The sequence below is a fragment of the Pseudophryne corroboree genome, chromosome 1 (genome assembly GCF_028390025.1).
Source record: "Pseudophryne corroboree isolate aPseCor3 chromosome 1, aPseCor3.hap2, whole genome shotgun sequence".
Taxonomy (NCBI): domain Eukaryota; kingdom Metazoa; phylum Chordata; class Amphibia; order Anura; family Myobatrachidae; genus Pseudophryne; species Pseudophryne corroboree.
In genome coordinates, this window is record NC_086444.1 from 949,020,611 (window position 1) to 949,043,542 (window position 22,932).

A 22,932-nucleotide genomic window follows, 5' to 3' on the forward strand; every position below is an offset into this window, starting at 1 on the left:
TGCTTCGCAGTGTCCGCTTCGTCAGGGCTTATTCACACAAAAAAAATGTTTACAATATTTCGCAGTCATTTTAATATTGTTGTCTAAAAATTATTTCTCATACGTCCTAGAGGAACCATGAGGTATAGACGGAATCCGCAGGAGACATGGGCACTTTAAGACTTTCAAAAGGTGTGAACTGGCTCCTCCCTCTATGCCCCTCCTCCAGACTCCAGTTTTAGAATTGTGCCCAGAGAGACTGGACACACTACAGGGGATCTCTACTGAGTTTCTCTGAAAAAGACTTATGTTAGGTTTTTTATTTTCAGGGAGGCTGCTGGCAACAGTCTCCCTGCTTCGTGGGACTTATGGGGAGAGAAGTTATGACCCACTTCTAGTGAGTTCAAGGGCTCTGCTTCTGGATACAGGACACCATTAGCTCCTGAGGGTTTGATCGCTCGGTACGCTCAGATGCTCGCTCCCGCAACCTGCCATCACCCCCCTTACAGAGCCAGAAGTCAGAAGACAGGTGAGTAGCAGAAGAACAGAAGACTTCTCTTCAGTGACGGCTTTTCTGAGGTACCACGCGCCAGAAGGCAGACTGCGCGCCATGCTCCCACACACATAGCACTGCCGGGTGCAGGGCGCTGGGGGGGGGGGCACCCTGGGCAGCATAAATCCTCACAAACAGGCTGGCAATAAAGTGGACATTAGTGCCTGGGCCAGCTAAAGTAGTTATTTATTTATGAGCGGGACAGAAGCGCGCCATTACGGTGGCGGTGCTTCTTCCTCGCCTCACCAGCACACAGCTCGGCGCCATTTTTTTCTGATGTTCATAGCTATTTTTTCCCTCAGACATCTCGGGGTCGCAAAATTTTTTTATTTGGCCCATGTCGGGTTTGGTTTTGCTTGTGTCCCCGGAGGGGGCGCTAGTGGGTCAATGGAGGTAGGATGGAAGAAGTGAGGAGGCTGGATTGGGTTTCTGCGCATCTGCGCAATGGTGTTTTATTAACATAAAAGTTCACACAATAAGGCAGCAGAATAACGTGCAGGGATAAACAATAAAAAGTATGCAATGGAAATGGTGCAGCTTGGAAGCTGAGAGTCTATGGAAGGAATGATAATATGACAGTATGATAAATGAGTTCACTGGTGTGGGAACCAGAGTTGTTTAAAACGTGGAGCCAGCAGAGATAGTAATAAATGTATAGCAATCTGGTAGCAGATGCAGGAGACTCAGGTGAATGTTCACAGTGCAGTTCGTTAAGCACAGGCAGCTAGCAAGCTGCTTCACAGGTGAGGTGATGGAATGCACCTGGAGAGAGTTTCTACTGCTGAGGCTGAAGCACACTCTGGTTGTAGATAGGTGTGGAGCCGAATACAGATGCAGGGGTTTCTGATGCTTGTAGTTCCACGGAGATGCAGCAAGGTAACCAGGAACACGGAGGAACAGGAAGGTAACCAGGAACACGGAGGAACAGGAAGGTAACCAGGAACACGGAGGATCCAGGCACATGGGTCGCAGGAGTGACACAAAGTTCAGGACAACCACAGGCTCACCCTGCAGCTCCTGATATACCCCCTGGTGTGCAGGCATTGGTTGGAGTGGGAAAAGGAGGTGCGGCCAAGCTCCGGATTGGCCGCCGTACTCTGATTGATGGAGACTGTCTAGGCCCGGCGGGAACGCAGCGTGCTCACACGCCCGCTGTTACAGGAGCGTTCCTAGTCCCAGGATGACGTCTGGCAGCAGAGGGGCGGACGACAGCAGAACGTAGGGACCCCGGACGGAGTCCGCACCGACGGACAGATGTGGCTGTGGTGAGTCGATTCCTGACAGTACTCCCTCCTTTATGGGTGGGCACTGAACACCCACGTGGCTTGGAAGGATGAGTTCTGTGGAAGACACGGACCAACCTTGGAGCATGGACATCTGACGAATTCACCCAACTTCTCTCCTCAGGACCATAACCAGACCAGTCGATAAGGTATTGTAGACGACCGTACCGGCAACGGGAATCCAGAATCTTCTCTATCTCGAACTCCACGCCCCGCTGAGTTTGCACTTTGGGGCCGACTGGAAGAGCTCTTTGGAAGCGATTCAGGACTAACGGTCTAAGGAGAGAGACATGAAAGGCATTAGGTATTCGTAGAGAAGGTGGTAACTTGAGCTTGTAGGCCACAGGACTGATGACTCTTTCGATGGAAAAGGGACCGATGAAACGTGGTGCAAATTTCATCGACGGGACTCTAAGACGGAGATTCCGGGTGGAAAGCCAAACCTAGTCACCAGGTTTCAGGCTAGGAACTGCACGTCTTTTGCGGTCAGCAAAGAACTTATACCGGCTGGAAGCCTTCTTGAGAGAAGCATGAATCTTCCTCCAGGTTGAAGAGAACTGACTCAAGACAGCAGTGGCAGCAGGAACATCAATGTGAGGAAGTTCTTGAAAATCTGGAACACGAGGATGTTGTCCATATACAGCAAAGAATGGAGTTGTTTCTGTAGCAGTATGGTAGCGGAAATTGTGGGCAAATTCGGCCCACGGGAGCAGGTCCAACCAGTCATCTTGAGAAGACGAATCATAAAGTCTTAAAAAGGTTTCTAACTCTTGGTTTACCCTCTCCGTCTGCCCATTCGTCTGAGGGTGGTAGGCTGACGAAAATTTGAGGTTGACTTGCATGGCAGAACAAAGGGCTCTCCAAAATCTTGCCACAAACTGAACTCCACGGTCAGATATAATTTCAGTGGGTAGTCCATGTAAGCGGAAAATCTCCCGTAGGAAGATTTGGGCAAGCTTTGGTGCGGAAGGAAGACCCTGGAGTGGAACAAAATGGGCCATTTTGGTAAACCCGTCAACCACAACCCAGATGGTATTGAATCCTTGAGAAGAGGGAAGGTCAGAGATGAAATCCATGGACAAGTGTGACCAAGGACGGCTGGGAACAGATAATGGTTGTAACTGACCTGCTGGAGATTGACGAAGAGTCTTGTGCTGCGCACACTTAGGGCAGGATGCCACGAAATCTTTGATTTCAACTTTCATCTTCGGCCACCAGTATGTCTCAGAGAGGAACTTGAAAGTTTTCAGGACACCAGGATGCCCAGTGAATTTGGACTGATGAGCCCAGGACAGCAACTTGGAATGGAGTTCTGGGGAAACAAAAGTCTTACCAGGAGGTGGAGCAGGAGAAATTTGAGACGAAGCAAATACCACTGGACTCAGGATGGAATGCGGAACTGAGTCGGACGTCTCCTCTTCGGACTCCATAGATCGGGATAAAGCATCTGCCTTGATATTCTGAGAACCTGGGCGGAAATGAAGCTTAAAGTTAAAACGAGAGAAGAACATAGCCCACTGGGACTGGCGAGGATTAAGGCACTGGGCTGCCTTTAAATAAAGCAGATTTATATGATCCGTATAGATGTTGAATGGAAATTTGGCCCCTTCCAGGAGATACCTCCATTCCTCAAGGGCCAGCTTGATCGCTAGTAGTTCTTGATCTCCAATGGAATAGTTAGCTTCTGCAGGGAGGAATTTACGAGAATAAAATCCACAAGGGTGAATCTTCCCATCAGTTCCCTTCTGGGAGAGAACAGCTCCAACTCCTACTGTGGAGGCATCCACCTCCAACTCGAATGGCTTGTTTACATCTGGTTGAGACAGAACTGGAGCAGACATAAAGGCCAGCTTGATCTTTTGAAATGCCGCTAAAGCTTCTTCTGACCAGTTGGAATGATCTGCCCCTTTCCGAGTTAAGTTGGTAATAGGAGCGATGAGAGTTGAGAATCCTCAGATAAACTTCCTATAATAATTGGCGAATCCCAGGAATCGCTGAATATACTTGAGACTATTTGGAATGGACCAATTGGCAATGGCTTCCAACTTTGTCGGGTCCATCTGGAGATCCGATCCGGAAATTATATACCCCAGGAAGGGTATGGAGGGAACTTCGAAGGTACACTTGGATAATTTGCCGTAGAGACGGTTCTCACGAAGGCGTCGGAGGACCTCACGGACTTGTAGACGATGAGAAGAGAGATCTTGGGAGAAGATGAGGATATCATCCAGGTAAACTATGAGGTATTTGTACAGAACGTCACGGAAGATTTCGTTAACAAAGTGCTGGAACACTGCTGGGGCATTGCTCAACCTGAATGGCATTACCAGGTACTCGTAATGACCATCTCGTGTATTAAAAGCTGTCTTCCATTCGTCACCACTACGGATTCTGATGAGGTTGTAGGCACCGCGGAGATCTAACTTGGTGAAGATGCGGGCTCCCTTAACTCTATCAAACAATTCAGTGATGAGTGGTAATGGATAGCTATTTTTGATGGTAATGTCATTGAGACCATGGTAGTCAATGCATGGACGTAATCCTCCATCCTTTTTTTTAACAAAGAAGAAACCCGCACCAGCGGGTGAAGATGAGGGACGGATAAATCCTTTCTGTAAGTTCTCCCTGATGTAGTCGCTCATCGCCTCAGTTTCAGGAACGGATAACGGATAGGTACGCCCCCTTGGTGGTTTCTTGCCGGGAATGAGGTCAGTGGGGCAATCCCACTCTCTATGGGGCGGCAGAACATCAGCGGCCTTTTCACTGAAGACGTCAGAGAAATCTTGGTACGCCGCAGGAAGATTTGACTGGGTTTTGACTTCAGAAGACTTGCTAGGACAAACTTGGGCTAAGCAGGACTGGCGACAATGTGAACCCCAGGAAGTGAGTTGTAACGTAGACCAATCAATCTGCGGATTATGTAGTTGGAGCCAGGGCATTCCCAACACGATCTCCTGGGTTGCCTGAGGAATAACTAAAAACTTTATTAATTCAGAATGCAGGAACCCGACTCCCAGAACCACTGGTCTGGTTTGGTGAGAGATATTCCCCTTGGAGATTCGGCTACCATCTACTGCAGTGATGTAGACTGGATATGAGAGTTCGCAGATAGGCAAACGAAACTTATCTACCGCAGCTTGAGTGATGAAGTTTCCTGCGGCTCCACAGTCCACTAACGCAGATGCAGACTGAAGACCATTCATAGTCTCTAAAGTCACAGGAAGGATAAGGTCTTGGTTTGAAGGAGCTTGTCTAGAAGATCCCAACTTGACTCCTCCTTTACAAGTCAGGATCTGGCGATTCCCGAACGCACTGTACAAGAATTGATCTGGTGACCTGCAGCCGCACAATAAAGACACAGTCTCTCACGGAGTCTTCTTGACCGCTCCTCAAGAGTTAGGCGGGACCTATTAATTTGCATAGGCTCATCAGAAGGTGGAGGCTGAAATTGTACTGAAGGTACCATTCTTGACTTGCGCGGCTCACTACGAGCACGCTCACTGTTGCGTTCGTGAATGCGAGAGTCCAACTTGATACACAGAGAAATTAGTTCAGACAATTGCTCAGGGATATCGCGGGTTGCCAGTTCATCCTTGATCCAATCTGAAAGTCCATGCCAGAAGGCTGCTACCAGGGCTTGATTATTCCACTGAATCTCTGCGGCTAACGTCTGGAACTGGATGACATATTGTCCCATACTCCGGGTACCTTGACCAAGCTGAATAAGATCTGCAGAGGCTGATGTTGCACGACCTGGCTCGTCAAAGATACGTCTGAAGGTTGACACGAATTCAGCGTAGTTGTTCATCAGAGGGTCAGCACGTTCCCACAGAGGAGACACCCAACTCAAGGAAGAACCAGAGAGCAGTGAGATAATGTAGGCAACCTTGGATCTTGGCGTGGGGAAATTGTGGGATAATAATTCAAACTGGATTTCACATTGGTTAAGGAACCCGCGACATAACTTCGGACTGCCATCATATTTGCTGGGCACGGGCAGGTGCAAGCGTGACACTGGAGCTGATGCAGCCAGTGTAGAAGAACTCACAGCACTTGCAGGTGCTGGGGTAACTGGAACTGGAGTAGCAAGTACACTAGGCAGGGTTTGCTGTAGTGTATCAATCCGGGAGGACATCCCTTGCAGAAACTGGAACATCTGCTGCTGCACAGCCTCTTGACCATCCAAGCGGGAGACCAGATTTTGTAAGGCCCCTGACCCCACACTCTGACCACCGTCCGAGTCCATCGGTCCTGAACTTACTGTCAGGTTCGGTTTTGCTTGTGTCCCTAGTGGGTCAGTGGAGGTAGGATGGAAGAAGTGAGGAGGCTGGATTGGGTTTCTGCGCATCTGCACAATGGTGTTTTATTAACATAAAAGTTCACACAATAAGGCAGCAGAATAACGTGCAGGGATAAATAATAAAAAGTATGCAATGGAAATGGTGCAGCTTGGAAGCTGAGAGTCTATGGAAGGAATGATAATATGACAGTATGATAAATGAGTTCACTGGTGTGGGAACCAGAGTTGTTTAAAACGTGGAGCCAGCAGAGATAGTAATAAATGTATAGCAACCTGGTAGCAGATGCAGGAGACTCAGGTGAATGGTCACAGTGCAGTTCGTTAAGCACAGGCAGCTAGCAAGCTGCTTCACAGGTGAGGTGATGGAATGCACCTGGAGAGAGTCTCTACTGCTGAGGCTGAAGCACACTGTGGTTGTAGATAGGTGTGGAGCCGAATACAGATGCAGGGGTTGCTGATGCTTGTAGTTCCACGGAGATGCAGCAAGGTAACCAGGAACACGGAGGAATAGGAAGGTAACCAGGAACACGGAGGAACAGGAAGGTAACCAGGAACACGGAGGATCCAGGCACATGGGTCGCAGGAGTGACACAAAGTTCAGGACAACCACAGGCTCACCCTGCAGCTCCTGATATACCCCCTGGTGTGCAGGCATTGGTTGGAGTGGAAAAAGGAGGTGCGGCCAAGCTCCGGATTGGCCGCCGTACTCTGACCGATGGAGACTGTCATGGCGGCGCCCATGCCGCGGCCCGGCGGGAACGCGGCGTGCTCACACGCCCGCTGTTACAGGAGCGTTCCTAGGCCCAGGATGACGTCTGGCGGCAGAGGGGCGGACGACAGCAGAACGTAGGGACCCCGGACGGAGTCCGCACCGACGGACAGATGTGGCTGTGGTGAGTCGATTCCTGACAGCCCAGTTGCTACTCCCTGATACCGACACGGATACTGATTCCTTGTCTCCACATAAACGTTTTGGAGTTAGGGGCCATTTACAACAGCCTTTTGCAAGCAAAACATCTTCGCGATCTACCCGTATTGGTCCATTGGAATAACTTAACAACAGTAGCGTACATAAACCGCCAGGGCGAAATAAAAAAGCAGAGCGGCGATGGCAGAAGCCACAAAGGTTCTCCGCTGGGCAGAAAAACATACAAGCACTCTGTCAGCGATCTTCATTCCAGGAATGGGCAACTGGGAAGCAGACTTCTTCAGCAAGCACGATCTCCATCCAGGAGAGTGAGGCTTCCAATAAAGAGGTCTTCACGGAAGTGACAAGTCATTGGGGTGTTTCCTCAAATAGACATGATGGCATCTCGTCTAGACAAGAAGCTTCAGAGATATTGTTCCAGGTCGAGAGACCCTCAAGCAATAGCAGTGGATGCACTGGTGAGGTGACACCGTGGGTGTTTCAGTCGGTATATATATATATTCTCTCCACTTCCTCTCGTTCCAAAAGTTCTAAAGATCATAAGAAGAACAAAGATTCAAGTGATCCTCATTGTCCCAGACTGGCCAAGGAGGACTTGGTATCCGGATCTTCAGGAATCACTCGTAGGAAATCTCTGGCCTCTTCCTCTCCGCGAGGACCTGTTACAGCAAGGGTCGTGAGTGTATCAAAACTTACCGCGGCTACGTTTGACGGCATGGCGGTTGAACGCCAGATCCTAGTCTGAAAGGGTATTCCCAGTGAAGTCATTTCCACACTTATTCAGGTCAGGAAAGGAGTAACGTCTAAACATTACCACCGTTTTGGAGAAAATATGTTTTCTTCGTGGGAATCCAAGAAGGCTCCTACAGAGGAATATCAGCTAGGACGGTTTCTCCATTTTCTACAGGCAGGTGTGGATACGGGCCTAAGTTTGGGCTCAATTAAGGTACAGTTTAAGCCTTATCGGTTTTCTTTCAAAAACAATTGGCTTCCCTTCCAAATGTTCAGACTTTTGTGAAGGGTGGGTTACACATCCAACCTCCATTTGTGCCCCCAGTGGCACCATGGGTTATTAATGTGGTGTGGCAGTTCCTTCAATCATATTGGTTTGAACCTTTACGAAAGGTGGAATTAAAATTCCTCGTTTGGAAAGTGGTTATCCGGTTGGCCTTGGCATCCACGAGGCGGGTGTCTGAGTTAGCGTCCTTGTCTCACAAGAGCCTTATTTGTTTTTCCATGAAGTTAGAGCAGAGTTGAGAACTCGCTCACGATTTCTGCCGAAAGTAGTTTCATTTTTCCACATGAACCTAACTACTGTGGTGCCAGTGGCTACTGACGCTTTATTTTAATCGAAATTTCTGGATGTGGTCAGAGCTTTGAAAAGTTTCTGTCGCCAGAACGGCTCAGATTAGGGAGGCTCTGTTTGTCCTGTATACTCCCATCAAGATTAGATGTCCTGCTGCCAAGTAGACCTTTGCACGCTGGATCTGTATTATGGTTCAGCAGGCTCATGCCATGGTTGGATTGCAGTTACCGGAATCGGTGAAGACCCATTCTACTAGAAAGGTGGGCTCATCCTGGGCGGATGCCTGGGGGGGGGGGGGGATCTCAGCGTTAAACGTTGTCGAGCAGCTACTTGGTTGGGTTCGAACACTTTGGCTAAGTTTTACAAGTTTGATACCTTGGCCGATGATGACCTCAAGTTTGGTAATTCGGTACTGCAGAGTCATTCGCACTCTCCCGCCCATTCTAGAGCTTTGGTATAACCCCATGGTTCTGAATGTGACCCCAGCATCCTTTAGGATGTATTAGAAAATAGGATTTTAATACCTACCGGTAAATCCTTTTCTCTTAGTCTGTAGAGGATGCTGGGCACCCGTCCCAGTGCGTACTGTATCTGCAGTTATTATTGTGGTTACACACATATGGTGTTACGGTTCTTGTCAGCATGTTGCTGAAATCGTTCTTGCCGTTGGCTTGTATTCTGTTGAATGCCACGTTCTGCGGCATATTTGAGGTGTGAGCTGGTAAGATGCTCACCGTGGTTTAACAATAAATCCTTTCCTCGAAATGTCCTTCTCCCTGGGCACAGTTCCTATAACTGGAGTCTGGAGGAGGGGCATAGAGGGAGGAGCCAGTTCACACCCTTTGAAAGTCTTAAAGTGCCCATGTCTCCTGCGGATCCCGTCTATACCCCATGGTTCTGAATGTGACCCCAGCATCCTCTACGTACTAAGAGAAAAGGATTTACCGGTAGGTATTAAAATCCTATTTTTATAGAAGCAGAATAAAAGTTACATTTTAAATTATTGTATTTTCATTTGCACCACACAATACAAATCCTTATCTTTAAATTGTCTACTTAAAGGACTCACCTTCAGGTGTAATCTGGCCAGATATATCAGGGAGAATTTTCTCTTCTTTCTGACCAGTTGTTAAGATATTGGAGTGAAAGCTTTACATGCCCTGGTACGTTTTGACAGAAAAGTAATGAAATATATAAAGTATCTTCCCTTCCCAGGTAATAGAGTGATGTTTCCTAGAAGCTGACCAGAACGCCACTACATGGAGGTAGTTTAGCCAATGTAATAGGACGACTCTTGTGCTGTTGTCAGAAGATTTAGAAGAAAAGTCCCACTCTGTAAACTCATTCTTTGACTAAATATCATCATTCCTCTTCTGCGCCCAAAAGTGAGGGTAAATTATTGCATACAAAATGCTCCAAAGCTGTGCCTTTAACAGGCTTCGGAAATCCCATCAATCTAATATGATTCCTCCGGGACCTGTTTCCAGGTCAGCCAACGTTTTCCAAAGTTTGTAGTTTCTTTTGCTTGCCTCTTAACTGTGCACTGTAAATTGGCCACATCATTAGATACAGATCCTATACTGTGCTCTGTGTCTGAGACACATTGTGTTAGACACTGCAGCTGTGTGGTATTATTAGCTACTGCCTGCGATAATAAAGGTCCCATAGTGGACTTGATGGCATCCACAAAATCCCTGTAGGTAACAGGTCTGTTTGAGGTGCGAGGGATGTCACAATCCTCTGAAGTGGCAGCAGCTTTTTTAAGGACCAGAGCCGTCACTTCTGTCCGTGTGTCAAATGCCATGTTCAGGTCGACCCGACATTTCTGCGGGAGCAACTTATTGTGGGACCCAGTTTGCCCATGACATGAATTGTGCTGATTCATGCCATTGTAGTCATGCCCCCCCCACTTTACAATGACATTATTATTGGCGTTGACGCAGTCGTCATGGCACCCTACTCCCCCCCCCCTCCGCCGCACCGCCCACTTATGCTGCGTCACGCTTCCTCCCTCTCCCCAACTGTGCTGACCTCCTGGAGGCAGCAGCCAGAATGTTGCCAATTATGCCACAAAGAGATACTTGTGTTTCTAGTTTCGACAATCATTGATCTCCCCATAATAGTAAAAAGCAGGATTTCTATGGCCCTGATTCAGAGTCCAACTGCACATGCATCTAATTCGCATTGCACATGTGCCGCGATGGTCTTGCAATGATGGGCGCAGAGAGGATTTATTCGTAAAGTAAGTGGTAGACAGGCAACATATGGGGATGGTTATAAGAAGTGGTGTGTCACAACAGTTTTCATGGTGTGCCTTCATCCTATACACAGTAGCAGTGGCTCTGGTGTTGCACTACTTGTTGCAAGGCTGCAAGACAATAGGGCGATTCGGATGTTTGATAATCAAATGATCTGCAATCAATGCTGCATCTTTGTACACAGCCGCTGGGACTCACAAAGCTGCTGGTGGGCATCCCAATAGAAGTCCAGGTGCGGTACTTGCATATTTACACACCGTATCTACATATAATGTCAAAGCTGTGAACGCATTAGCATACCTCACTATATCAGGCCCGATGTGAAGGTTTTAACAAATCTGCACTTCAATTGAAAATGCATTTTTTTTTAAAATGGTCTGCTGTCTTGGTTAAATGCTTCATATGTGTTGGAAGAATACTATAGCCCAACAAGGCCTACCTTTTTAAAAACTAGACAACCTACCACTTTAAATGAGGGACCACTTTTTTGGGGAACTATGGGCTTCAGATCCACCATCTGTAAAAAATGTATTAAATGAAAGACTCCCACTTTCAAGGCAGGGTAACCCCATGTGTGTGCGGGTCAGTATGGGGGAGATAGGGCTTAATGTGCTCTGCCTCATCTATGGAAAACTTTATTTTCATATCATAGGTGATCACCAGAATATAACTGCTCTGGTGGATACCACTATTTCATATGTGAGTGATACCACATTTAGAGGTGTAATTATTCCCACCCATACAGTATATGGAAAATGTCTATATTCTGAAGGGCAGGGTAAAATGGTCTGGTGATCACCAGACAATAGCTACTAGTGAGTCACAGAATTTGAAAGAGCTGACTTCCCTCTTTCAAATATGGGTGCCCGCAAAGTTGCCATTGTCATTATAGGGGAGAGATTGCTCATAGTGCCCTTTTACCATATACAGAAAACATGTTTTCTGTAGCACAGCGTAAAAATGTCCTGTGATCACCAGACAATAAGTACTACGGTGACTTATCATTTCAAAGAGGAGACCTCCTTCTTTCTAAAATGGGTGTCCGTGATTCCATGGATGTCCGGTTGAGGGAGACATAAAGTGGATGGAGATAAATTGACAGCCAATCAGCTCCTAATTGCTATGTTACAGGCTGTGTTTAAAAAATGAGAGTTAGGAGCTGGTTGGTTGGTTGGTTGGTTGGTTGGTACTTTATCTTTCTCCAAGGCTTAGTACACAGACATTATAGTTTGAAAGAGGAGACTTTCAAACAAGGATGCCTCTATCACGCTAGGTGCCAGGATTGGGAAGATAGAGGGATTTAAAATTATTTCTTACTTTAAACTAGAGATGAGCAGTTTGGTTTTGGTGAAAACCAAACACACCTGAACTTTGGGGCTCTGAGTTGATCCAGGTCCAACCTCCTGACACTGGGGTTCCAAATCGAACAGAGTTCATGCACAGGTCATTCTGCCAAGTTCAGATCTCAGATCTATAAATGAATCTCACGTGTTTGGGATTACATGTAAGTCCTTCCCTCATGATTTCAGGTGCATTTTCACACTGGAAATGAATGTTATTGATGTAAATAATACTGTAGGAACCAAAACATGTCCAAATAACATGATTTTAGCTGTTTTTTTCTTTCTTCATTAAAAAAAAATAATCAAAATCTAGATCTAAAACAAAAACACTTGAGGGCAGTTTTACCAAAACCAAAACATGATAATGATTTAGAACTAAAACCAAAACACAAAGGGCTACGCACATCTGTAGTTTAAAATGATGTTGGCACATATGCGCGCCAAAATCACTGCTCCAGGATTGACCCCTAACTATTGGGATCCCCCACCAGTAATTAGTGCATATGAAAAAAAACGGTAAGGTTGGGGAAGGCAGTTAGTCATGTGACATGTGACAAGTGGGACTTGTCATCCAAAGTTTTAAGGTATGTGCGGTTAAAGATCCACTCATCCTCTGCAGCAAAGGGGTTAAGGTCAATCAAAGAACCAGTATATTTTTCCAATTTCACTTATATTCCTAAATTTTGCCTGATGCCAATCCTGATTTTTAATTTCCTGTACAGGTTGAGTATCCCATATCCAAATATTCAGAAATACGGAATATTCTGAAATACAGAATTTTTGGAGTGAGACTGAGATAGTGAAATATTTGTTTTCTGATGGCTCAATGTACACAAACTTTATTTAATACACAAAGTTATTAAAAAATATTGTATTAAATGACCTTTAGGCTGTGGTATAAGGTGTGTCTGTAACATAAATGAATTGTGTGAATGTACACACACTTTGTTTAATGCACAAATTTATTACAAATAATTGCTAAAATTACCTTCAGGCTGTGTGTATAAGGGCCCTCATTCCGAGTTGATCGCTCGCAAGGCGATTTTAGCAGAGTTACACACGCTAAGCCGCCGCCTACTGGGAGTGAATCTTAGCTTCTTAAAATTGCGAACGAAGTAATCGCAATATTGCGATTACACACCTCGTAGCAGTTTCTGAGTAGCTTCAGACTTACTCGGCATCTGCGATCAGTTCAGTGCTTGTCGTTCCTGGTTTGACGTCACAAACACACCCAGCGTTCGCCAAGACACTCCCCCGTTTCTCCGGCCACTCCTGCGTTTTTTCCGGAAACGGTAGCGTTTTTATCCACACGCCCATAAAACGCCGTGTTTCCGCCCAGTAACACCCATTTCCTGTCAATCACACTACGATCGCCGGAGCGAAGAAAAAGCCATCAGTAAAAATACTATCTTCATTGTTAAATTACTTGGCGCAGTCGCAGTGCGAATATTGCGCATGCGTACTAAGCGGAATTTCACTGCGATGCGATGAAAATTACCGAGCGAACGACTCGGAATGAGGGCCAAGGTGTATATGAAACATAAATGCATTCTGTGCCTAGACTTAGGTCCCATCGCCATGATATCTCATTATGGTATGCAATTATTCCAAAATACGGAAAAATCCAATATCCAAAATACTTCTGGTCCCAAGCATTTTGGATAAGGGAGACTCAACCTGTACTTCAATTCACATGTAAAGATTTCCATCTTGCTTCCTCAGTAAGTGATCATTTACTGAAAGTCTTGCTTAGAGAATATAAACTCCTCAAGTTGCTGAAATTATGAAATGATGTAATATGTCAATTGAAGTTAATAAAAAATATTTACATTGCTTCTTTTCCACTTCAAGATGTCAGGACGTGCTGGAAGACGGGGCCAAGACCTATTGGGAAGTATATATTTTTTCAATATTCCAATGCCAAAAGTGAAAAGGCTCATGAAGTCCAATGTTCCTCAGCTAAGAGGCCAATTTCCTCTAAGCATTTCGTTTATTCTAAGATTAATGCTACTGGCTGCAAAAGCGGATGACAAAGAGGATGCCAAGGCCAAGGTAAGTCTCCAAGTGTTTTGCTAGCTTTCTATAATGGTGGGTAAACACTAAATGATGTGTGTACCCAGCGACGGCATGATAGATTGCACAATCCGTACACATTGCATGATGCAGTGGATGACAGCGCAATGTATCGTTGGTCGCCGCATTTAAAATGCTTGCCGTCATTCCCTGGGTTGTCCCATTGGGCATGCAGCATGCCCGACATGATGACCAAGGAAACCACCGGCAGGAGCACACGATCACGAGTACACACTTAGCAATGTGACAGATATATAATTCCGATCAGCATCAGAAAATCTATCGTCTGATTAAGGTCAAGCATAACGCTGACGGGAGCGGGTCTGCACCAATATCTATTCATACCAGCTTTATCCATTGAATGAGTGAACTCGGTTAAACATCATATAGTGGGAATTCCAACACCTGTGAGAAATCAGGGCACTCCTGCCATTTATTCAACATAAGTTGCTGCAAAACAACATTAACCACTTAACTGGCATGGTCAGATTTCATGCAACTGCGCCGTCCCACCCTGTCCCCCCGTTTTTGACGACGAGATCTGTTCTGCAGATGTACACAATATAATGTTTATATATTTAAAAAAAATACTTTTTCAACTTTATTAAATAAAATAAACAAAAAAAAAACAATGTTGTTAACGCTTTTGAAGGGAAAAATTGTCAGTTAAGTGGTTTTTAATGGTCTCAGCTGGAGTGAGATTCATTACTTCTGCTTGCTGGATGCACCTTATATCCATCTGATATCATGACATGTTGAATGTTAAGGACTGGATGTCTTAATTAGTATTGGTAACCACATTAGATTAAGCAATTTGATAGATTATGCTGTTATTCTAATGAATATATATATATATTTTTATGTAATGTGAATATTTTTTATTAAATGCTTAAATACATAAATGCTCTCTTTGATTAGCTTGTTTTAGCTTAATAGTCTGATTAATCGCCTAATGTGTACCCGGCTTAAGACCAGAGACACCGGAACACATCAAAATTTAGTTAAAATGCTAAATAAATAACATAGTGGGCCAAATTCATAGTGATATGCATAGCGACTGCACCTGTGATTTTTTTCGTACTGTGCTTGCTCACAAGGCTAAATGGCATGTACTAATACGGGGTACACACCTGACAGATATGTCCGTGGACCCGCCATCATGCCAACCAAGCATCGATCCAGGTAAGTATACACACTTACAGAATGGCCAATGTCAACCCCAGTCATGCAGCTGGGCGGGCATTTAAATTTAAGTGCCTGACCAGCTGTGACGTCCGCTCCCCACAGCAAGTGTGCGGGTGGTCAGCATACCACCTATACAAACAGCACAATGCGCCAATAAATATCTGTAGCTATATAGGCCATCGGCTGTACTGCACAGCTGACGTGATATGCCTGTGAACAACATAGTTCAAAGACATATCGTGGGCACACTCCTGCCGCCAGGCAAGCCATATATCAGCCATTCGCTTGGCCAGTGTGTACTCAGCATTACTCACCTGTCAAGATGGGATGCACTTAATTTGCTGGCTGTCGGCATCCCAGTGGTCAGGATACAGACGTCGGAATCCCGCCAGCCAACATCCCGGCGCACAGGGACTATTCCCACTAGTGGGTGTCCACGACACCAATAGAAAGTGAATAGATGCTGTGGTGAGCGCAGCGAGCCACTAAGCCTGCAAGAGGACTCTTTAAGCACACCCTGCTGCTGGCATACTGGCGGCCGGGATGTCGCTGTCAGTATATTGGCGGCCGGGATGTCGCTGTCAGTATACTGGCGGCTAGCATCCTGGCCGCCGGTAAATCATACTGATCCCCTAAAGATCAGTGTGGCTATATGTAGTAGCATGGAAGTCCTCCTGAACTCTACCAGAGACTAAGGGGCTGATTGTGAGTAGCACACAAAGAGAACGCTTCATTACTAGATATTATGATTTTAGAACAGTGCGGCTATGTTGCCATGAAGAAAAATGCAGTGTCTAAAAACTTGTACAATGCATGCTTTACACAGAGAGTACCCCAAAGGTGTTGTGATTGAAACGCAAGGTATCGAAAATGTGGACAGGTGATGGCATTCCTGGGTGATGACTGGGAGGTGGCTAGAAATACAGACAAAAATGGTCCATTCAGTGAGCGTGTTAACGATGTGTCATGGGCATTCCAGCATGCACAGATTCACAGCTGCAGGCAGAGGAGGCCATACTCATACGGCTAATGCAAGTTTTAGTGGTGTGACTGATGCTGGTGAATAAGTCAGTATTAGTGTATTGGCTCGGATGTACACAAGGGAAGGAGTATGTCTGGGAATTTGTATAAAGATGAGCGACTGCCAATAGTCGCTGTTGCATGCGCTTCTGCGTCCAACTCTAAAACATGTCCTCTTTGTCTTTGTCTTGAATAATCTTGCTCCATCTGTATTATGCTTGTACTCGCACACATCAGGTAATGAATGCAAGTTATAGTAGCAAGTGCTAAGTATACTTTGAACGGCTAATTTTAAAATATCAATATTTCTTAGGTTTTATCAGCTTTGAAGCACTCGCTTATGTCATTCAAACAGCCACGTGACGCACAGATGGTAAAGCTGTACTGTGTATTTTCACTGCAATTCCTTCTGCATGAGGTATGTATTTCATAGTTACTCATTTAAATTACTTGATTTCATTTCACTTAATTTAATGAAAATCAAGGTGCTCCAATGCTTCTGTACATCTTTTAAAATTATATTTGTATTCCTGACTTATCACCAAATATTTTGCTTGATACTCTCAAAATATATTTTCTTATATTACAATAGTTCAAGTTATTGGTTTTGTGTGATAGAAATTATTGCAGTTCAGTCAGTTTATTTAACTCATAGATGTTTTTGTTCACTCTGGACAAATTCCTTTTTTCAGACAGAATTTTCAGTACCTGAATAAGGGGCTAATTCAGGTTGGATCGCTTCTGCGATCCAACGCGCAGTTACCCGATAATCAGGAAACTGTGCACACGCAGGACCAGTTCTGTGCCTGTGCAGAATGGGTCCTGCGATTGTGTTGCAATATTGCAAAAGCCTCTGCCTGATTGACTGGCAGAGGTATTCAGGGGGAGGGATGGGGGTGCCACGTCCATTTTTTGGGAGTGGTGAGGCCAAGGACTGCTTCCCATATGCAGTTTCTTTGGCCTTGCAAGCCATCCTGTGACAGGTAGTCTGAGTAAGTTGCGATGTTTATCCTAGACTATGATTGTATCGATCGCAGTATTGCTATTGTAAATACAGGAAGGAGGTACTATGCACCCCCTCCTGCATTTGTATTTGCAATGCTACTGATAGCAGCTTTACAAATGCAATCCTTGCTGAATTAGGCCCTAAATCTGCTAAATACAGTACATTGACTATCCAGAGTCGGCCCTGGGCATAGGCGGGTGTAGTATGGTATGTTGGCGGCCGGGCTCTTGGCGACCAGCATACTGGCGCCGGGAGCCCGACCGCCGGCATACCGACAGCGTGGCGAGCGCAACTGAGCCCCTTGCTAGCTCTCTGCACTCGCCACGCGCGCCACGCTATTTTATTCTCCCTCCAGGGGGTCGTGGACCCCCACGAGGGAGAAAAAGTGTCGATATGTCGGCTTTCGGGATTTCGGCGCCGGTATACTGTGCGCCGGGATCCCGACAGTCGGCATACTGAAGACCACCCAACATAGGCAACTTATGCAGTGGCACTGAGGTGTGGGAAGGGGGGGGAGCAGATACTAATTACTCAAGCCCAGGTCCTCTCTCAGTCGGCACCCACCAACCCTTCTCCCCCCCCCCTTCCCTGGCAGTGCAGCAGCACACAGGCCTTCTCCTCTATGAAACCACCCCTGGAGTCACCAGTGTCTGAAAGTTGCAGGCTATTACATTTACCCAACTGAGTGCTACTGGAATAGGGGAAAGGAAAGAGATTACTTCTGAAATCTAGGCTGAGGTAACATTTCAAGAAGGATGTGAGACTGAAGTGATAATATTTGCCAGGCTTCTCATCCCTATTTTTGAAGATCCTTTTGTGGAGGAAAGGCATGCTAGCTTAATTCATTTTATGAACATAATTTTAAAAGAAAAAATAATTTGTAGTATAAGAATATTTTTTTTATTAAGGGGCTTTTTGTAAGAAATTCAACACGGAAGGATTCTGGCATCTTTCATATGGATATAGTGCTTCATTAAAATATGAAAATGCTACAACAATACTTTCTGTTTTGTTTGTTTTTTAAATAAAGTGTTTTTGAAGATGTGTTAAAGTAGGTTTATTAGAATATCATCTCTTTTAGGGTTACTTGGATAAAGACTGCAATCCCACTGCATTTACTGGATTTGTTACCCATTTACATTACCATGAACCATCAAATTTGGTGTTTGTCAGCTTTCTAGAAAAAGGCTTATTTCACCAGCTGTGTAAACCAAGCTCTAAAGGTACATTATACATTCCGACCTGTATTGAAAATAAAAGAATTCCAGGATGCTGCAGCTAAACAGATGTGTAGCATTTGTAGTGTATTTTATAGAATGCTTTTAGAAGGAATAAATCTATAGCCAGAAAGAGTAGAGATTTCAACAATTATACTAATATTTAAAATGAATGACTATGCAAGTCCAGTGACTTTTTCACAAAAAGTATGTGATGTACTACAGAAATTAATATTACATTACCTGCCACCTCCCTGCTCTGGGGCTGCCAACAGCAGGCCCCTCTCTCAGCATCAGGTAGAACAGGCTGGAAAGGCTCTGCAGTGGGACCCAAAGGCAACGGACTGGCAGTCTCTTCACTGGATAGGCCACAGGCTACTTTTATTGTGCTTTATCTTGATTAATACCATATTTTGATCTGCTTGTTCCCTACCCCCCCCCCCCCCCCTTTTTTTTTTTGTTTGGCTCCACTTTATGAGTTTAGACTTTGCCTCTCAGTACACATCTTACATATACTATTTGTTCAATTTGCAAAAAACTGTATTTCTACTAAAATGTTGTCATTTTGCTTGTCCTGTCACCTATTGTCTACCCACTTCAACTGCTCTTTCTCTATGAACATCCCACTGCCTGGTGCACTTCTATGAACTGGCCTTCTTTCCCACTGTAATCTTTGTAGTGCCCCCTAAATGGCTGCCTCACGTGGTACTTTCAAGGGTAGGGTGGGCAACTGTGGAATTGTTTATGCAGTGGGTATTCTTTTGGTTCACTATTTTTTTTTTATCTTTGTACGCCATTCTTCTATGCAGGGCCAGACTGGCCATCTGGCCCTTCTGGCAAATGCCAGTAGGGCCGATGGGCTTGTGGGCCGGTCCTGTCAGACAGAGAGCCGGGAAGGCCATGCGCAGCGCAGCCTCCAGCTCTCTGCTCTGGCCGCTCCCCCACCTCCCCTCCTGTCTCCATAGAAATGGAGGCGTGCCGCGAGTCCATGCCCCCATGACTCATGGCACGCCCCCGCCCATCTCTATGGAAACGCGGTGTGCCGTGAATCCACGCCCCCGAATTTGGACCCCAGTCCATCCCTGTTTCTATGTATTGCTTATCTTCACATTGAGACTGATTTTCGACTCACACAGTGTACTGTATATTAGTTTACCTCTTTTTTTTTTTTTTGTATAACCCACACATCTTGAGACCAAATGTTGCAGAAGCAACCCTTTGATCCCTCATTGGTTGAGTTCCATAAGTTTGAGCTGCATACTCCTACCCTCTGTTGGATTTTTCATTGGCACAAGTTACTGTGGCGTTAGCATGCCATTGGCAAGGCGTGGTCTGGACACGTCTGCCGCCGTGCGATGCTTTTGCACCCGTGCGGGTAGAGGGGGAGCAGAGCCAGACATGCAGGGCGGACTAGCCCTGTGCTGGGCGTCCCCCGGATGTCTGTGAAACTGATCGTAGATGTGCTAAGTTTAGCACATCTACGATCAGATCTGAATTACCCCCTTAGTAAGAAGTCTGTGACAATTAGAAACAGTCGGTGGAGGCTTTGAAGATCACTGGCATGATCCTAGACCTATCAAACAAGAGCTGTCACCCCTAGTCTATTCTGTGCTGAGGAAGAAGAAGAAGAGATAGAGCCAGTGGAGTGAGGTTCTCTTTCATCCCTGGCCCCGTTAACTTCATTTTCTCAATAATGCAGAAAAACTCAGTCAAATAAGTATGTGCTGGATGCATCTGTATATATTCCATATTAGGATCTTCTTCAGATGAATCCACACTGTTACCACTTTAATCACAACTGTTTTGTGCATCTTTTGCCTATAGATCCAAGAAAATTTCCTAAATCTGTTATGGAAGAACTAGTGCTGGTATTAGCAAATCTTTTTGGGACACGCTATTTACCTCCTAACAGTTATACTCCTGGGGACACATTTTTCCAATCAAAGGTAAGGAAAAGGCTAGGCCTGTAAGCTTTAATCCCACAGGCATCATAGGGAAAAGTCGTAGGACTAATTTACAGAAATTATTGGTTCACACCAATCATTATATATTTACTAAGTGACAGGCTTGAAACTGCACCGTTTTCTAAACATAATTGCATTCTGCCAATTTAATAAACTGAAAAATGTTACAATTCCGAAGAGAGACCACACTTTAGAACAGAAAATGTTGTCTTGATTTTCCCCCAGTAAAACTACACCAACCCCAGATTTACTAAGTGATAGGTTTACAACCCACTGCAAAACTACTGATAAAGCCTCCCCAAAAATGACCTGCTTCTGGTAAGCATGTTTGTATGGATCTGTGCAGGCTTCTACATTTTTCATGCAAAAAAATTATTTTAAAAAACTATTCTTCTCATCCCCATGCGTGGGGTTACTAATTAATGTACAGATGTAGTCATGCTCATCATGGTTACATCTGACCGCGCTGGGCTGCGTCTTTTGCCGCCGCATTCACTGTAAATAAGGCTCTGTTATCGGCTGTCCGGGGGCTGCGGGGAGTCGTGGGTCACGGCTGTTGCCTGGTGACTGGGACGCCGCGTCTCTTCCGGCCGCTAGGGCCGCTGGTCCCCGCCCGGCGCCTAGCAACAGGCCAGCACGGGGCGCTTTGCACCCTGGGAAACGCCATGTACCTGGCATCGGGGACGCCAGAGACAGACGGCATTCCCTGTTGCCAGGTGATTAATGTATGTGTCGGACGTTCAGCAGCACAGCTGCACAAAGTTTATTATCTGCACCCAGCAGGTCACTTGTGCAGCACAGTTTATATTCCCTTCCTGGTCACTCCCAAAATGCTGGCTATAGGGGGTCATTCCGAGTTGTTCGCTCGTTATTTTTTTATCGCAACGGAGTAATTAGTCGCTAATACGCATGCGCAATGTCCGCAGTGCGACTACGCCAAGTAAATTTGATATGCAGTTAGGTATTTTACTCACGGCATTACGAGGTTTTTTCTTCGTTCTGGTGATCGTAATGTGATTGACAGGAAGTGGGTGTTTCTCGGCGGAAACTGGCCGTTTTATGGGTGTGTGTGAAAAAACGCTACCGTTTCTGGGAAAAACGCGGGAGTGGCTGGAGAAACGGGGGAGTGTCTGGGCGAACGCTGGGTGTGTTTGTGACGTCAAACCAGGAACGAAACTGACTGAACTGATCGCAATGGCAGAGTAAGTTTCGAGCTACTCAGAAACTGCTAAGAGAGGTCTAATCGCAATATTGCGAATCCGTCGTTCGCAATTTTGAGAAGCTAAGATTCACTCCCAGTAGGCGGCGGCTTAGCATGTGCAAAGCTGCTAAAAGCAGCTTGCGAGTGAACAACTCGGAATGAGGGCCCTAGTTCCTGCTTCTTGGAGAATCTGCTGGTCCTGTGAGCTCTTGTGCTAAGAAACCCTTTCTGATTCAGTCGTACCTTGTTCCAGTCTGTTTCTGCTTCAGGCGCTGTGTGGATCTGCCACACTAAGGGGGTAATTCCAAGTTGATCGCAGCAGGAATTTTTTAGCAGTTGGGCAAAACCATGTGCACTGCAGGGGAGGCAGATATAAGATGTGCAGAAAGAGTTAGATTTGGATGGGTTATTTTGTTTCTGTGCAGGTTAAATACTAGAGATGAGCGCCGGAAATTTTTCGGGTTTTGTGTTTTGGTTTTGGGTTCGGTTCCGCGGCCGTGTTTTGGGTTCGACCGCGTTTTGGCAAAACCTCACCGAATTTTTTTTGTCGGATTCGGGTGTGTTTTGGATTCGGGTGTTTTTTTTAAAAAACACTAAAAAACAGCTTAAATCATAGAATTTGGGGGTCATTTTGATCCCAAAGTATTATTAACCTCAAAAACCATAATTTACACTCATTTTCAGTCTATTCTGAATACCTCACACCTCACAATATTATTTTTAGTCCTAAAATTTGCACCTAGGTCGCTGGATGACTAAGCTAAGCGACCCTAGTGGCCGACACAAACACCGGGCCCATCTAGGAGTGGCACTGCAGTGTCACGCAGGATGTCCCTTCCAAAAAACCCTCCCCAAACAGCACATGACGCAAAGAAAAAAAGAGGCGCAATGAGGTAGCTGTGTGAGTAAGATAAGCGACCCTAGTGGCCGACACAAACACCGGGCCCATCTAGGAGTGTCACTGCAGTGTCACGCAGGATGTCCCTTCCAAAAAACCCTCCCCAAACAGCACATGACGCAAAGAAAAAAAGAGGCGCAATGAGGTAGCTGTGTGAGTAAGATAAGCGACCCTAGTGGCCGACACAAACACCGGGCCCATCTAGGAGTGGCACTGCAGTGTCACGCAGGATGTCCCTTCCAAAAAACCCTCCCCAAACAGCACATGACGCAAAGAAAAAAAGAGGCACAATGAGGTAGCTGTGTGAGTAAGATAAGCGACCCTAGTGGCCGACACAAACACCGGGCCCATCTAGGAGTGGCACTGCAGTGTCACGCAGGATGTCCCTTCCAAAAAACCCTCCCCAAACAGCACATGA

The 22,932-nt window shown here is 45.7% G+C and overlaps 1 protein-coding gene across 3 annotated transcripts in view; it reads left to right on the forward strand.

Annotated features, from left to right (window-relative positions):
* DDX60 (DExD/H-box helicase 60) overlaps positions 1 to 22,932 on the forward strand; it is a 422,428-nt gene that overhangs the window by 335,713 nt on the left and 63,783 nt on the right. For all 3 annotated transcript variants that reach the window (XM_063920417.1, XM_063920418.1, XM_063920419.1), the window contains 4 exons: positions 13,802 to 14,002; positions 16,542 to 16,646; positions 18,316 to 18,457; positions 20,276 to 20,397. In XM_063920417.1, coding sequence (XP_063776487.1) covers positions 13,802 to 14,002; positions 16,542 to 16,646; positions 18,316 to 18,457; positions 20,276 to 20,397 — 570 coding nt within the window. The remainder of the gene's footprint in view (positions 1 to 13,801; positions 14,003 to 16,541; positions 16,647 to 18,315; positions 18,458 to 20,275; positions 20,398 to 22,932) is intronic.